The sequence below is a fragment of the Pleurodeles waltl genome, chromosome 3_1 (genome assembly GCF_031143425.1).
Source record: "Pleurodeles waltl isolate 20211129_DDA chromosome 3_1, aPleWal1.hap1.20221129, whole genome shotgun sequence".
Lineage (NCBI taxonomy): Eukaryota > Metazoa > Chordata > Amphibia > Caudata > Salamandridae > Pleurodeles > Pleurodeles waltl.
Genome location: NC_090440.1, coordinates 1,656,234,633 through 1,656,251,471, shown reverse-complemented (window position 1 = coordinate 1,656,251,471; position 16,839 = coordinate 1,656,234,633). Strand labels below are relative to the sequence as shown.

Sequence of the window (16,839 nt, the reverse complement as noted above, 5' to 3'; positions counted from 1 at the left end):
ACAATACTTATATTCTGAGGACTATTGGAAACTGGCAATCCACTCATCCCTACACAGAAAGACCGGTACTGTCGCTCTGGCCAGGCAATAAGGGGCAGCCATGATGTGTACCTTGTTAAGATGCAAAAGGGTCAGATAATTCTCAGTTTGCTTGCACTTGTGCTGTGGGATCTCCATATAGCAGACACACTTGGGGTCAAAAAATATGGGCCGGTATTCATCCAATATTGGATAAGAAATAAAACCCCAATCCACATTACTGAGAGCCATTTCTAAATCTATGGCTAGTAGTGCCAGGGGATTGTGAGTCCTCGCCACCAAAGTTGAGTCATTGAACAAGCGCTGAATGTTGTGTTTTGTGGATCTCTGCGGAAACAAATCCTCTTTGATCTAGGTGAATAGGTATGTGGATCAGCATAGTAAGACAATTTGCTATGGACCTGACCAGGATTTTAACCTCATTGTTTATAAGGGCAATTGACTAGTCAGAGCCATTCTGTTCTTACTGTCGCCTTGGTTTGAGGATTCTGCTAATGACTGCTTTCAATAGGTGTGCCAGTAGACTCCTGGCATCTCTCACTGTTAGAAACATGGTATGCAGTGGTTACTTCAGCAGCTCTGCATGACATTTAAAGCATCGAAATATCTCACATTGGAGGGTAAAAAGGATCTGCTGTTGCCTTTAATTTGTCTTTTTGTGGTTTTTACTAGATTTGCTTCATTGCAGGCTTCACAAGTTTCCACACCAGTCTCTGAAGATGCATTAATCTAGTAAAAGGTTTTCAGAACAGGTGGTTATTTGCTTTTGTGGGGCCTTTTATGAGTCAATTTCTGGTCTCTGGTACTTAGGAATCAGTTGAGGGTGTGTTAGAGAAATTCTGCTTAATGATTAACAGTTTGGCTATTGGAGTGTGAGCCTATTGTAGATCTGCATCTCCATGGCATCTAGTGGCTGATTCCAGAAAAGCAACTCATGTTTTTTTTTCCCTTCTGATGATGTGGGGTCAACAGTTGGTGCAGAGCCGGTTTGATTCTCATTGACATTGCGCAGAAGAAGAGTCTTTTTTGCTGTTGGACTTGGAAGCATATGTGCTGTTGAAAGTGTTATGACTCTTAAAAAGTGCAAAAGAGCACAACAGCAATATCATCAGATGGCTTGGCAGGATGGAACTGTAAGCTTTCATCTTCACTAGTGCTCTGAACTCTCATAACAGATGATGGTGCAGGCATTTGAGAACTCCCAAATGTGTTCCTTATCTGTGCTCTTACAGGGTTCCCAATGATGTTTATAGATCAGAGGCATTTTAGATTTTTCTTGCAGCCTCACCATTGGTATTTGTAAGTTGTCTTCTTCTTGGTGTTCAGGGCCACAACAGCACAACGTCCCCGTCTTGCAGCAACAAAATAAAAAAAAAACCTTTGAGTCAGAACTGGGTTTCAGTGGTGGGCAGTTTTCAGATCTGCCGTCACAGGATATCAAATTAAATAAATTAGCTTTATTTGTGTTTTGTTTTTTAAATCATAAAAGCACACATAAAAGACAATAAAATAATATTTAAAAAGAAAACTACAGGTCTCATACAGCTAAAGTATAAAATCTACCTCTCAGTCACTGATAAAATGTATTGATTTTCTGTGTCTAAAAATGGCCCATAAAAATGTAGACATATTACAGATATGTATGGTTGGTAGAGACTGTAAAAACAAATAAGCAGGTTGACTTTGCACGAGTCCATAAATCTCAATAATGGCAGCAAAAATGTCTTTCTTGGTAAATAATACAGTGTACAGAATATAACCGTGTGAAAAGTACCTTGCTCAGTAACCTTGTCGTATGGGTATTTAGCGATAAGCCTCAGCCAATCATTTGTGGTTGGAAAGCACACCAAATGGTGGAAGAGGTCTAGCCTAAACCTGGTTAAAACAAATCTATGCTGCTCATTGCTGCATGCCAAATGAGGTTAGGATCAACTGATTTTTAACAAAACTTGGCTTAAGCATTTCAGCAGATAGGCTTAGTTCTTCTAAGTATGACAAACACTCTTTTTTCAGGGTTTTTCTTATAACAGCTCATAGAGTGTCTGGTTTATAATAATAATCTTGATGCCCCAGATCACTCATAATTTTTTTTACATATACTACCTATGTACTCTTCCTGCATGGGAGGACCTAAGACAGTCTCTTATAATCTCTTGGTTCAGCATGGTGTACTCGGAAGTCCATATCTTGTGCCATAGTCGGATCGGTTGTATTTTCACTGAGTTTGAGATGAGCGGGACCCCTATTTTGGAATTACATACCTGTGATGGACTTCTCTGGGAGCGAAAGAAGATACTTCAAAAAGGCATTCTCTGTAAGCTTTTGGAGTCATGGTTACAGGGCTGTTGAGGTACATTTGCTCTAGTATACTGTTAGTATCTCCCTAGGGGGGGAACGACTCATGGTGGCCCTCCGTCCTCGGACCCCCACCCACCCCTGCCAGCCACGCAAGAAACCTCGGCTTCATCCTGGACTCCGCCCTCACCATGTCCAAACAGGTCAGCGCCGTCTCCTCCTCCTGTTTCAACACCCTTCGAATGCTCCGCAGAATCTTCAAGTGGATTCCAACAGAAACCAGAAAGACGGTGACCCAGGCCCTCGTCAGCAGCAGACTTGACTACGGCAACGCACTCTACACAGGCATCCCAACCAAAGACATCAAACGCCTCCAACGTATCCAAAATGCCTCCGCCCGACTGATCCTCAACATACCCCGCCGAAGTCACATCTCCCCTCACCTAAAGGAACTCCACTGGCTCCCGGTAGACAAGAGGATCACCTTCAAACTCCTGACCCACGCTCACAAGGCACTTCACAACACCGGACCCTCCTACCTCAACACCAGACTCAACTTCTACACTCCAACACGTCAACTCCGATCCGCCAACCTCGCCCTCGCCATCGTACCCCGAATCCAGCGCAAGACATCCGGCGGCAGATCCTTCTCCTTCCTCGCCGCCAAGACCTGGAACTCTCTCCCCACATCTCTTCGGCAGACCCAGGACCTCCTCGCATTCAGAAGGCTCCTCAAGACCTGGCTCTTCGACCGCTAAACCAGCAGCGCTCCCCCCCCCCCCTCAGCGCCTCGAAACCCTGACGGGTACATAGCGCGCTTTATAAATACTATGATTGATTGATTGATTGATTGTTTCCAACCTTGCACGCAAATTGGGCAGGGCAGTAACAGTTTTCTGAAAGCGTAGCCCTCTAGTTCTAGTTGCCATCCGCCATGTCCCTTTTTAATCTAACATGATCCCCAGGTAGGAGAATGATGTGATGTAGTCAATTCTAGTGTCTTTTATCATGAGGCTGGGTGTTTGTGGTATCACTTTTCCACACCTCATGACAAATGTTTTACTTTTGTTAACTAAGAAGCCCAGTTTCTCCATTTAGGACACAAAGCACTTTAGTAACTGTTGCAATGCGAAGGGAGTTTGTGCCATAAGAACAGCGTCACCAGAATACAGTAAGGCAGGAATGGGATGGGACCTTATCTGGGGCAGGTTGTTACAGTCAGCAGATAGTACATTACCCAAACTATTAATGTATAAGGAGAAAAGGAAGGGTGTCCGAACGCAACCCTGCCTTACTCCCCTCTCTATGCTAAATGGTTGGGTACATTCGCCCATTAAACCATGTTGCACTCAAAATAGGATTGCCTGAAAAAAATGTACAATTGGTGGATCCACCCCCATGTTCCCCGTAATATTCCACAATTTACTATGAATTACGCAATCAAATGCAGCAGTTAAATCAACAAAGGCTAAGAACAGTCTCCCTTGTTTGATGGTGAAATATTTCAGCATGCTTAAGTTCAGGCCTGCTCCACGGTCCCGACTCCCTCCCAGAACTCATACTGAAAGTCTGATAGCACGTTCGTCTCCTGGGCCCATTCTTGCAATCTGTTCAAGGTAACAGGACCTGCCACTTTCAGTACCGAGTCTAGGAGAGAGAGAGAGGACGGTAACAGGTAGGGCTATGTCTGGCCCCCTTTTTAAAAATTGGCACAATCATTAATTCCCCCAAGACCTCAATAAGCCAACTTGACAACATGGATTCAGGACTTGGGTAAGCAGTGGCCCCTAGAGGGCAGTGTTGGCTTAAAACAGATCTACAGGGATGAAATCTGGACCTTGGGCCTTGCCGGCTTTACTTGCTTTTAGGGCAGTAATGACCTCATCCATGGTAAATGCAAGCTTGATTGAGAAGTTAACGGGAGAAAGAAAGTCGCTGTCGGGCGTCTCATCTTCTGTCCGGCTTAACCTATCAGTTGGATTAGAATAAATAGTTGAGAAATGGGACATCCAGTCTCCCTCGCCAATAGCCATTCAAAGGTATGGTCCGGTGTCTGACTGGAGATAGAGCAAATTAATTACCCGTTAGAAAGCTGCAGAATCCTTACCATTGCTATCTTCTTGCAGTTTGTCCCATAATTTCTTTTTCAATACTGATTTCCTCTGCATTACACCATACTTATAGTTTTTCCTGACAACCCTGACTTCATTTACACAGTGTGGACGTTTCTGTAGGGCTAGCTTCAGCAAGCTATGGGCCTTGGTACAAGATTCATCAAACCATCCCATCATCCCGTTATGGCCACTGCCCCTGCCTGTAATCACCAGTCCCTCCTTAATGTCCCCAGCAATCTTTTGAAAACTCTAAATGATATCCTCAGGATTAGTACCCCAGTCTAAACAATTTTCAAAAGCCCGCCTACAACCACAGATCAGCCTTTTTAGGAACTTTTTGGGAATCTTTCACAAACGCAAGGTATAGCTGTTAAGCCTATTAATGTCCATGTCACCCACTGTGCAATATTTGGGAAGTGGCACTTGGGGTAAGGAATCCCTTGATTCCACGTCCAAATCTATACTCAGTTGGTAGTGGTCACTGCATGCAGTTGTATGGGCGATAAAGTTTCCAACCCTTGTGGCATGTCTGTGATCATTATGTAGCCTATCACAGAGTTTTTTCCTTGACCACTGAATGTGTTTGCAAATGAGATAGATGGGCAGAAGATCTAGTTGCACAATGCAAGGTTAGTTCTAAATATAAGCTCATTCAATTGCCCCCAAGGATTGAGTGTGTAAAGTGTTAGTGCCCAGTGATCTTCTCTGTATTCAATACCCCCCACCCCCCAATATGGGAATACCAAATCTTGGTATTCCGTATTCCTGAGAACTTCGACAACATTTTTAATAAGGTCGAGGCTATTTTCACCTCCGCTTTCGGAATGTTATTGTAAACGTTGATTAATGCCAGCACGCATGTGGCTGAGATTTCAACGACGACAATCTGATGGTAGGGTTGCGGTGCAGGATATATCTTGTGGCAACGCTGAAGAAACCTCAGATTTTAGAGGCTGACTCAACATAGGCACAACAGATTTCAGACACTAAAGATGAACAGAACTACCAGTTGTGTTCTGGACCCATAAAATGTGTTTCCAATGGTATTGTAACCCTGACAAAATACCCAGGACTAGACTATAATGTCCAATAAAAATATGCAGTCAGGTCAAAAGATATAAAAAATAGATAATGTCCAATAAAGATATGCAGTCAGGTCAAAAGATGATAAAAAAAAAAGAAAGTGGGAAGAACCTATCGGGTTTGCCCCAGGATTCACACACACAAAGGATTTCACAGTTTTGACACCACAAAATGTTTAAAAGGTCACCGAAGGTAAATCCCACGAAGACCAATATGCTAAGTAATCCCAAAATAACGTCACTGATATTGAGCTGAAAATGCTGTCTGCGGAGAAAAGCCCTTGATACCCTACCACAGAACAGAAATATTTGGCATACCAAAATTTACAGCACCAAACAAAAGCTACTTCAGAAAAGTAGTCGTTCCTATGTAATTCACCCCAAATCAAGCCCCTTATGCCCAGGAGGTGATTATGATTCAATACATACTCCTCATCCTAAGCCTGTTCAAGAGCAATAAAACCTTTAGAGGGACCCCTCTTTCACAGTTTGTTCCCAAGGCAGATCAAGATGATTAACGAATGTCCTGGTGAAGCAGCAGTTGAGAAAGAAATGACTATTGGACAGCCTTTGCACCTTCAGAGTATGATTCACACCCTCTGCACTAGATGATGTGGTAGCATACCACACTCTGATCCAATGAGCAAGACAGTGTGAGATCTGGAGAAGGAATTAGAAAATAGTACCTTCTTCCTTCTGGAAAGGACGGCACCTCTATTCAATGCAAAGGTAATTTTTGTAACATTACTGCTTGTGTGCAAGTCTAGGGTCCCTAGAAGAACTACCTGTTGTCAGTTTGACTTTATTTATGTAAGTGATTGAATTAATGAGGTGTCAATGAAGAGAGGTCCGGGAGTAGGGACAGTTTGGTTTAGTGCAATTTATAAATGGTCAAGATTCCAAATACTGTAACTAACAACATACAGTGTCTTCAAAGAATGTAAGTGTCATGACTATCCAGGCACTACCAAGCAATTAGTAAACTTATGCTGGACTTTTATCATCAGAAGTGAATGTTTCAGTCTTTTGTAGCCTTTTGTGTGCAAGACCACCATCAGTAGAAATAATGCAGTGAAGAAAAATACCTCATATCTGTATGGACTACAACCCAAAGCACATTGTTCACATCACATCGAGACAATAATAAAATATCACATAACTACGTATGTTTCAGTCTTAAAGCGGTAAAGAAACAATAACTGCACTTACATCTTTACATGGGCAATAATCAAATGAATGTGATTTTTAGCAAAAATCAACAGAACTAAAAGAAATTCAAATAAAAACAAATAATGAAAACTGACACTCAATCGATATTTGAAATGAGAAAACACAAATAAATTGAGTAAATTAGAGGTCAGTGACAACCAAAAGTATCTCTTAACAATAAATCAGATTGATTAATCCAGAAGTATACCACTATCCAGAGCAGATAAGAGTAAAACCCATCTAGAGCATCCAAAGAGTGTCCACAAACACAAAAAGGAATAATCATGACAATCTGGATGATTAAACTCAGTGGCAATGAAAGAATAAAGCAGGTAGGCCACATTCTTGACTAGACCACTGTCAACGGTGCTTGTTACAAAGCTTCAGTAATTTAACACAAAATCTCAAAGCTGTTGCAAATGACCACATTGTTACAAACCTACAAGCAAATGACCACATTGTTACAAACCTACAAGCAAATGACCACATTGTTACAAAGCTGCTGCAAATGACCACATTGTTACAAAGCTGCTGCAAATGACCACATTGTTACAAAGCTGCAGCAAATAACCAAATTGTTACTGGAGTAAAGTGGTGATAAGGAAAACAAAAGACACAAATACAGTTTAAAAATGAGGAGCACAAAATCATAAGAAACCGCTGGACAAGACCAGATGAGAAAACAAAACTATCATGGCTGACATGATTAAATACAGTGAAACAAGAGTGTGTTCGTGGACAGAGAACCAGCATCTAGAATCCACACATAGACGAGGTACATAGACAAGACAAATAAATGAATTGCATGAGCAGGTAAGATGAAAACAACTTCAGAAATACAAAAAAGAATCTTGTTTGTGGAATGAGGTGAACTTTGTGATTTAGAGATTCTGAGCAAAGTGTCACATTGGAAGCCATCAAGCCTGAAGGAGAACTCTGATGTCCACTGTGGAAAAAGACAACTAGATCACACTTGTTGTTCCTTGGTTTGCCATATACTAGACATGCAGTGGTACTCAATGTGTAGGCACACAAATGGCACTGAAATTAAATTCTAGTGGGAGGTAGGGTGAAATAAAATAGATAAACTGATTCACCCATATATGGGAGTTTAACCGACTAGCATAGTAAAAACACCAGTGGAACTGGAAAAAAGCAATGATCATCAGAATGTAATGGGCCATGAATGTTAGATTGAAAAAATGAGAAACAAGAAAGAGACAATTTAAAAAGTAATTAAACAACATTCAACTGCATAATTTAAACCTTTAAAGACCGATTCATTTATCCAGATTCACTCACGGTCAATAATTTGTAAACACTGGGGCCTTTAACAGAAACTATACTCTGTTTAATTTGAGGATGCCAGGCTCTATTTAATTGTAGGTAGTAGTAGTAAAGATTGTTTACACTTGCATAAAATGAAATTGGGAAATACTTCCCACTCTTTAGTTCTACTTATGGAATCCACTCATCTGGGACTAGTGCTACATATTAGCTCAAAACAAAATTCTCATTCCCTTTTGGCTTCCCCATAATCCATGCAAGGAACAGTAGGTTTTCTGACTCTAATCCAGATTTTAATTTTAGGACTGGATTAGCTCTTGTCTTGCCATTATATATTGGCAAGGAATGACTGCCATCTGTACACACTTGGCCCCAAACCATTGAATTGTCCTCATCTGTCCCTCTCTTTTTTTTGTAAATGATTTTAATAGCATTTTTATCAAGATTGCAAGACTCGCCCAGAAGAGCATAGATGTACAGTGTACCAACTTTTGGTATTGTGAACAAGATAGTTCAGGCGCCAGTTAGGATCACAAGTACAAATAACAGTGCAATTAGCAAATGGTAATACAAAATACACATAAACAAGGTCCGTTGGAAGACAGAAGTGACAAAAGATCCAGGTACCATTAATGATGTGAAACTAGTTCAATAAATAAACAATAGTTGTATGAAAAACACTGAAGAACTAAACGCAGAGTGCATTTATATAAACTGGGTACGGTAAGCAATATAAAGATCGCATACACAGAGGGTACCTAACGGTAGTGGTGTAGGAGATCCAGGTGTTGTAAAGAATACATGGTGTAGTGTGACCAAAGAAATGATAAATGTGGGGTGGTAAATCAGGGAGGAGGATGAATGTAGCATGTGTGGACCCACAAGAGTGATGTTGAGTATTTGGCACCTCCTCATGGAGTTTATCCTAATCTGTCCCTCTCATGATATTTACATATCAATTAGAAGGTTAAACAACCCTAAAAATGAGAAAATATTCTAAAAACTGTAAGCAAAACCAATGTAACAGATTATCAAATTACTGTTCTAGATTCATATGTATTGATTTAAAACGTGTGCTGCTGGTTTCCAAATCGCCCATGCAGCATAGTGTGGCAGCTGCATTTACACAGGGTGTCACTGCTTTTTCCTAACCATTGTTCGCAGATACTATCATTTCAGACATTCTTGTGTGTTCCTTTAATCTCCATCCATTTCCTCACTAACCAATATCATACAGTTATGTCATCTTCTAGCTTTGTCTTCCGTACCCCCTACCATTTTACTTGTTATCAAAGTGAGCTAAACTTATTTTACTGTAAAAAGTCTTTCAAATGTACTTCTTGGAGAATTTCCCCACAAAAAAAAAAAAACTGCTACCAGAATGAGGGCTTTATCCCTCCCTAATAATTTACTTAATGGTAGCACATGCACCTTGACATGTGAGTTTATATCAGGGGCGTAGCTTGAGGTGGTGTGTTTGTGGTGTTAAACCCCCACTAATAAATGTATTTTCTAACATATATGGGTGCAGGTCCTTTCAGTCAGGTGTGGAGAGGTGTCTTTTCGATTTCACCAGGAATTTTAAGGAAGGTTTTTACAATCCTACCTTTAGTAGCCAAAAGGATCATTATACAGGCCTTGATTGGTTCACGTCTGAACTATGGAAATGCTCTGTATATTGGAGCACCTGGATATGTGATCAAAACGTTGCAGGTAATTCAAAATGCGTCAGCCCGCCTGCCTCTAAATATACCTAGACGTGAATCAGTAAAAGCAGGAATTTCCTCCCTCCACTGGCTGCTGGTGGCCAAACGGATAGAATTTAAGACACATTGCCATATTCATAGAGCTTTGCACAATAGAGGTCCGGCATTATTGAGGACACTGGCCTCCTTCTACTTACCGAGCAGGTCGCTTAGGTCCTCCACAGTATTTTTAGCGGTGACCCCTAGAGTGAAAAAGGCCAGATGGGGGGGGAAGATCTCTGGCCTATCAGGGAGCAAAGTTATGGAACTCCTTACCAGAACAGCCACAAATTAACTTTCCGGAAGGCCCTGAAAATCTGGCTGTTCAAAGCATAATCCTCTCCTTTTCCATATACTGACTACAAGTGTCCAAGCTCTCAGCGCTGGGAGTCCTTCGGGTAGCCAGGCGCTATATAAATCTACATAACGCAACATTTTTACATCACAGGTAAAAAACACACACACACTCTCCCTCTCTGCTTTGAAAGTCTTCAGAATTTTGATTATTTTACAAAATGTGTTTTCTCTCACTTGCTACCTCTGCCAATCCATATTTGTCTCCCTTTCCACTGCCCCTTTAGCCCCTCATGTGCTGTGCCTGGCGTATTTCTTAAAAAATCTGAAGCTCATACCCAGTTAATCTTACTGGCCAAGCTACGCCCCTGGTCTCAATGAATCTCATTTCTTACTCTTTACTCTCAATTTAGTCTACCACTTTTAATATAATACATTATTTTTCTCCATTCCATTAATCAGTGACATAACTCAATTTTTACTAAATTCTACTTCTGTCAAGCCCAATCGATTGCTAAACAGTACACCTGTGGCTCTAATTCCTGAATTTAGCTCTAGTGCGAATTGGAATGGTCTGTAGGCTTCTTACTAAGAGTGGGTATCTACTTATTCCAGATCACAATTGTAGAATCTTTTCTTTCCATAATGTATTGTAATGTTTCCGAGCGCAGTTTATGAAATGCTTGAGTCTGTATTATAGTCTGTTAATCTGTACCTGTTATTCGTCTCCTTAGGGTCATTCTTCATGAAAAGGATAACCTCATGAATGCAGAAAACCTCGGAATTGTGTTTGGGCCCACACTTATGCGAGCTCCAGAACAGGATGCAATGGCATCCCTGAATGACATTCGCTACCAGAGACTTGTTGTGGAAATGCTGATCAAAAATGAAGATATTTTATTTTGATTTTTGTTTTTTGTTTTTGTCTTCTTTTTTTCTTTTAATAAAACTGCAGTATTCCGCAAATGAAGGAATGTTTTATAGCAATTCATTTGGTTCCGCCAGGTGAATTCTTAATTTTTGAAAGCTATTCATGTATACAGAGAAAAAATTGAGACATTTTATATTGTTTAAAGAGAGCCATTCTGCTGAAATTGTAAAGAACTAATTCATGCTGGACTATCCAGTGCAACTACTGCTGGGTGTTCACAATTTGCAAAGGCAGCCACATGAATGCGCTACTGTTTCTCCGTTTTTGTCGGAGATTTTGTTAACCATGGAAACAGCAGGGACAGTGCAGTCTTTTTTCCGAGTGGTTTGTATTGTATTTCTGCATGTTTCGCTGGTGTAAACCTACTGTGACTATGTTTTTATGGTTGTGTAATGATGATGCTGAAGAAGGGCCTATCTCTTGAAACAGAGTCTGGGACTCACTTGTTTTCTATTTTGCTTCTTCGGTTCGATGCCTTCTCTGGTTCGCAGGTGCGAACTTTCTATGATTCTTGCACTTGTTTCGAACTGAAACAGGATGAACTTTGAATGTCACTTTAAGTAATTATTCATGCCTTGTGTCGTCGTTACAGTGAACTTTGCAACAATGATGAATGTTTTTATTTGTATTTTCTCGATTGTAAATTTGTATTTTCATCTGGCATGCAAATATTTATTTATTAAATGTAGCTGTTCAATATGAGATCACTGTTGCCTCCATATAGCCAGCTGAACACACTTTGATAGCAGTTAACAGGTTTTACGTTAACTCGTTTTGCAATGGGTTTATTTCAGACACTGCATCTCAAGGGCTTTGAACAGCACTGCAAAATAAAATAAAAAAAGAGGCGCTTATTATTTCATGACCACTGTATCCATTATTCATCAACACAGTCCTTTATGAATGAGGAAGGGCCAACACGACACTGTCACAAGTTGTACACTCTGACCACTTAGTGTTCATGACTCATTTTGTTGGTTCACCAAAACCTGCACGGGGGTCTGAAGATAACGGAGCTATTTGCTTTTTATCGTTTTCCCATTCTCTTGGTTGTGTGCCAGTGACATTTTTTTTGTGGTTATCTTTGTTATCCAAATAACACGTTATGCTAACATTTCTTAGCAGCGTTAACCTAACAAAATATATTAAATTAAATAAGCCATTGGCAATGCCAATAGTTCTGGCTCTAAAGGAATGTTGTATGGTAGTGAGGCATTATAAGGAAATAGCATGGAAATAGATATGTATTTGTATGGACGCAAGGAAGTGTAGAATAATAGTGGTGTAGGCTAAAATGTCTGGTGACAATTGCACTGTCAAGCCAGACCTAAAACATCATTCAGATTAATGACTGCCCTCATCCCACCGGTGCTGCTGCCAGAGAAAAACAAGATAAACAAGTTACCTAAGACACATAATAGCATTCCAGTGTGCCCAGTCCATCCCTGAAAGTTCAAGCTTAGGCATCTGGGTAAATGAACAAAATGATCACAGCTGTGTGAAGGGCTCGCACCTTTTTGTGGACGTACACAACTTCTGCCCAATCAAAACGTGTACGCCTGGATCCCAACATGTGGGTGGATCCAAATCCCCTCTCTAGGTTGTTTAGCTGCAATGTGGCCTCCAGCCACATTCTACATATACATACCCAGTTCCCTTGGGCACAATCAAGTAATTCAGTATGTAAGCCAATGGTCCTTTACTGTACATCCATGATATTCTGGGGTGACTTGTATTACGCATAGTATTAACATGTATTAGTTAAAAGATGGCAATATTTCATGTTTTTCATGAAATATGGCAATATTTCTTCTTTTTTTTTTTTTAATAAGGAGCAATGCCTTGTTTAATCCCTACCCATAATTTCTTCCTTGCTACACTTCTCATTTTGAACTAACTGTCACTAACATTCTTGGAAGGTTTTTCCGTACTGCCTGGCATAATTTTGTGACTCTAATTCACCATGCAGTTATAACAAGGTGGTCAGTGTATTGTTACGGAAGGTGTTTGTGAGGACATATTTGGCTCTATTAAAGAGCTTGCCTTGGGTCCACCTGAAAGCTTGTTCTAGCCTCCTCCCACCATATTTGCGAATATATCCCACATCAATGCACATTCCTTTTATGTCTTTGGCCATCTTAGCAAAATTAATGTAGCACATATGGGAATCATTTCTACGCCTATAATTTGATTGCACTGTTGCTGTCATAATTTATTGAGGGATGGGGGAGTACTTTCCTCTTTTTCTTGCTGTAATTGGTGCACAGTATGTGTCATTCTTAACTTGCTCACTCTAGATTTTTAAAATCAATATTTTCTTTGTTACTTCCTGCCAAGGACAATGACTGATATGTTAATGAATCTAAACAAGACCCCACAATCTTTGATGTGGCCGCCCGCATCATATTATAGGTGCCCCCACCTTGCATGTGCCTGCCTACAAAATTATGCTGCCATATTTTCTTTTTATTTACCAATCACAGTTGGATCAATAACTAAAATAATAAAATGAGCAAGAGCCTTTTTTTTATTGCAATGGGTGAGGGGCCGCTGCAACACAGGAGGGTGGAGTTAACAACGAAGCAACAAATCAAATAACCTTCATTTGAATTACCAGCACGCACTAATATTATTGTGATTCACTGTGTGTTGTTTTTATTCAGGAGCTCCTGTCTTATTGAGATTAGTTTAACGATAATCAGGTTATTGGCTATTGTACAGTATGAAACTCTTTCAGTGTTTTGTTCCACTGTATTGTCTTAAGTCTATCAATCTACCAGATTTCCTTCATCTTAAGTGTGGTTCTGGATTGGACTAAAAAAACAGTGATTTTATGAATGATGTCATGGATCGTCATGAGTGATGTAACATTTGCATTCTTAAGCAGTGCATGGTGGGGGTGCATTTATGTTTTTTTAGGTCAAAATGTTAATATTGTCATTGACATATTCACATAACATTAATTTAAACTTTGTTTTTTTCAGTGAATATATGTATGCGTACCCATAGTACAATGCCCATGCAATAAAAATAAATTGGTTCTACAACTCTTACTTTTAATGAACAATGAAAGAACATGCTTAAGAAATCATGATAGTATTTATCTTTTGTTGTACAGTTTTGGAAAAATCGCCAATAATGTGATATGGGAAAAGTAAGATTTTGAGTACTACACATATAACCCAATGCAGAAGAACATCCAAACTTAAATGAAAGATATCTAGGGGATTGCTAGAGTAATACAGGACATATGGGGCAAAACAATGATAAAGAGTTTCATGCTGTACAATAGCCAATAACTTGAAACATTAATCCTGTCACTGACATATTCACCTAACTTTAACAATACTTTAACCTTTGTTTTTTCAGTGAATCTCTAAGATTTTTTTTTTATTATTTTTTTTTTTAAACATATTTTTCTCACACCCATCTATAATGTTACTCTAACCTTTGGACTTTTCTGTGAATTTCATTTTTTTTTTTTTTTTTTTTTTTTTTTTAAGGTAAAGTAATATTTTATTACCATACTTAAAGCTAAACCCTGCTACACAACTGCACTTGGCTGTGCACAGCTGGGGGTTGGCAACAGGCCCTGGCGTCTGCCTAGGTTGTGTGGCTAACCCAGCCAGAGGCAGCACAGTTGCTTAGTACTAACGTGGAAGGGGTGAGGCCAAAAGGGCGGCGCTTGTAGGTAATTTGATGCCATTTCATACTCATCAGCAATTAAAAGGGAAAACAGTGGACTTTGCTCTCAGACCAGGAGACAAAAAGAACCCGCTCGTCTTGGACAGTCACCGCAGAAGAGATTGCGCTCCAATAAATCAACAATGCATTCACCACCATCAAGGATTTCAGATTGCTTTCAGTGTGCAACTGTAAAGAAAACACACTGTCCATCATTGAAAGGGTAGGGGTGGCTGTGCGGTCCTCCTCCCTATTCTCATTAGGCTCTGGTGATCCCATATCCCAGGGCCATATTTTTTTCAAAGGGGAGGAGGGGGCTGTGCATCCCCTCTTCCCAAGCTGTTTGTGGCTCTGGGGACTCAATACCCTGAGACATAATCTGTTAATTAAGGGGAAGGGGCCCCAGGGATTCTATCCCTAGAGGCCTCTATCTTAAATAGTGGGTGCTCCGGTTCCCACCTGGGGGCATCTGCAATCAACATGTTGAGGGCCACAGAGGGAGCCCCTGAAGCCCCAGCCAGCTCCCAGCATCCTGCAGGAGCTGGCATTCGGCTCTCCCCATCCTGTGGGAGCTGGCATTGCTCCTGCCTGCAGGGAGCAGCTATCTATGCTGCTCCCTGCGGGTGGGAGCGATATGTTAATCTGTTTCCCTGCCCGCATCAATGTGGGTAGGTATACAAATGTTAAGTCTGCTCCCAGCCAGCAAGAGCATTTTAAAGATTGTGGTGGCTGGGAGCAGACTTTGGGTTGGCTCCTGTTTTGCGAGAGTTTCGAAAATGCTCTGCCAGGTGGGGGAGCAAACACAAGTTTGCTTGCCAATGCCGGTGCAGGCAGAGAAACTGCTGTGTCTCTGGAGTAGGTTCTTTGGGATACAGTATGTGAGCTGGGGGAAGGGGTCCCCAGGGCCTTTTGAGTGGCACGGCCCCCTCCTCTTAAAAAAATACTTTGAGCCACTGGGATTGGGTCCCTGGGGCCCAAAATGGGTGAGAGGAGGGAACCTTGCTCATGCCCTCTCCCCATATAGTTGAAAAAAAAAAAAAGGCACGGTTGCGCCAAAAACGACTTATTTTTGTTGCCCTCGGGTGGGACGTGTCCCTATAGGGCCCTCCATAGGGCCCAGGAAGTTTTTTTTTATACCACTTCAGGACAGGGGGCTGAGTCCTTGAGTCCTGTAATGGCTGCCAGCAACATTTTTCTCATGTTTCTGACAGCCAATTAGAACGTTTGCTCCCTCAGGAGTTAAAGTCCCCCAGGTGTGTGAGATGGCCTAAATGGCAAAAAAGCTCTATAGACCAATCAGAGCGCTCTACTTTTTTTTTTTAATTAATCTCACGAGCCCCTCAAACCAAACAGCCCAGATCTACAAACATTTTTATACCTTAATTTCTCAAAAACTACTGAACGGATTTACACCAAATCATAAAAAGCACAGTTGGAGGACAAAGATCTAGCTTCCTGCCAAATTTGGTGAAATGTCATTTATCATTATTTGTGGAAGCACTTCTTAAAGAGGTTTATGGAAAATGCATAGGGGTTTTGCATTTAGGGGCCCCTTTTTTGTCATCCCCCTCTTGACGGATCACCCCAAAACTTTCCATGGACACACTAGTCAAAATGTAGCACCTTTTTGGAAAGTTTAGTGGAGATTCATCAAACGCTGCCAAAGTTATTAGCAACACAAAAAATGCATCTCCTATGGGAATGCTGACATAAAAATAAATACCTGGTAGCGACCGCCACTGGGTAGCAAGGATATGTCTGTTTACATATATATATATATATATATATATATATATATATATATACATATATATAAATATAGTTATAGATATGTGGTTCATATTGTTAAGTTATAAAACGTGTATACTTGTTTTTTGTTGTCTAACATTTCTTGGCTTTATGCATACAAATTTGCACAATATGCAACAGCTAAAACAGTCATGGATTTATCTATGTGAGGCTTAATGCATATGGTATGTCTTGGGTTCAAAATAGTTACTGTCAACTTTTTGACTGTGATTAGTATTTTTGTATACAAGCATTCCGTAATGTCATTGTCCAGTATTAAAAAAAAAAATAATGTTGATTGAGAATATTATTTTTTTGTCTATTTTCTGCACTGAATTGGGTGATCAAATTGGCTTTGTCATTATTTAATC

General features: G+C 40.5%; 1 protein-coding gene across 1 annotated transcript in view; it reads left to right on the top strand.

Annotated features, from left to right (window-relative positions):
* The window catches only part of CHN1 (chimerin 1), a 300,327-nt gene extending 288,474 nt beyond the window's left edge, over positions 1-11,853 (top strand). Inside the window, exon 13 of the mRNA XM_069225390.1 lies at positions 10,800-11,853. Within this exon, the coding sequence (XP_069081491.1) occupies positions 10,800-10,971 (172 nt within the window). The 3' untranslated portion in view covers positions 10,972-11,853. The remainder of the gene's footprint in view (positions 1-10,799) is intronic.
* The last annotated feature ends 4,986 nt before the right edge of the window (positions 11,854-16,839 follow it).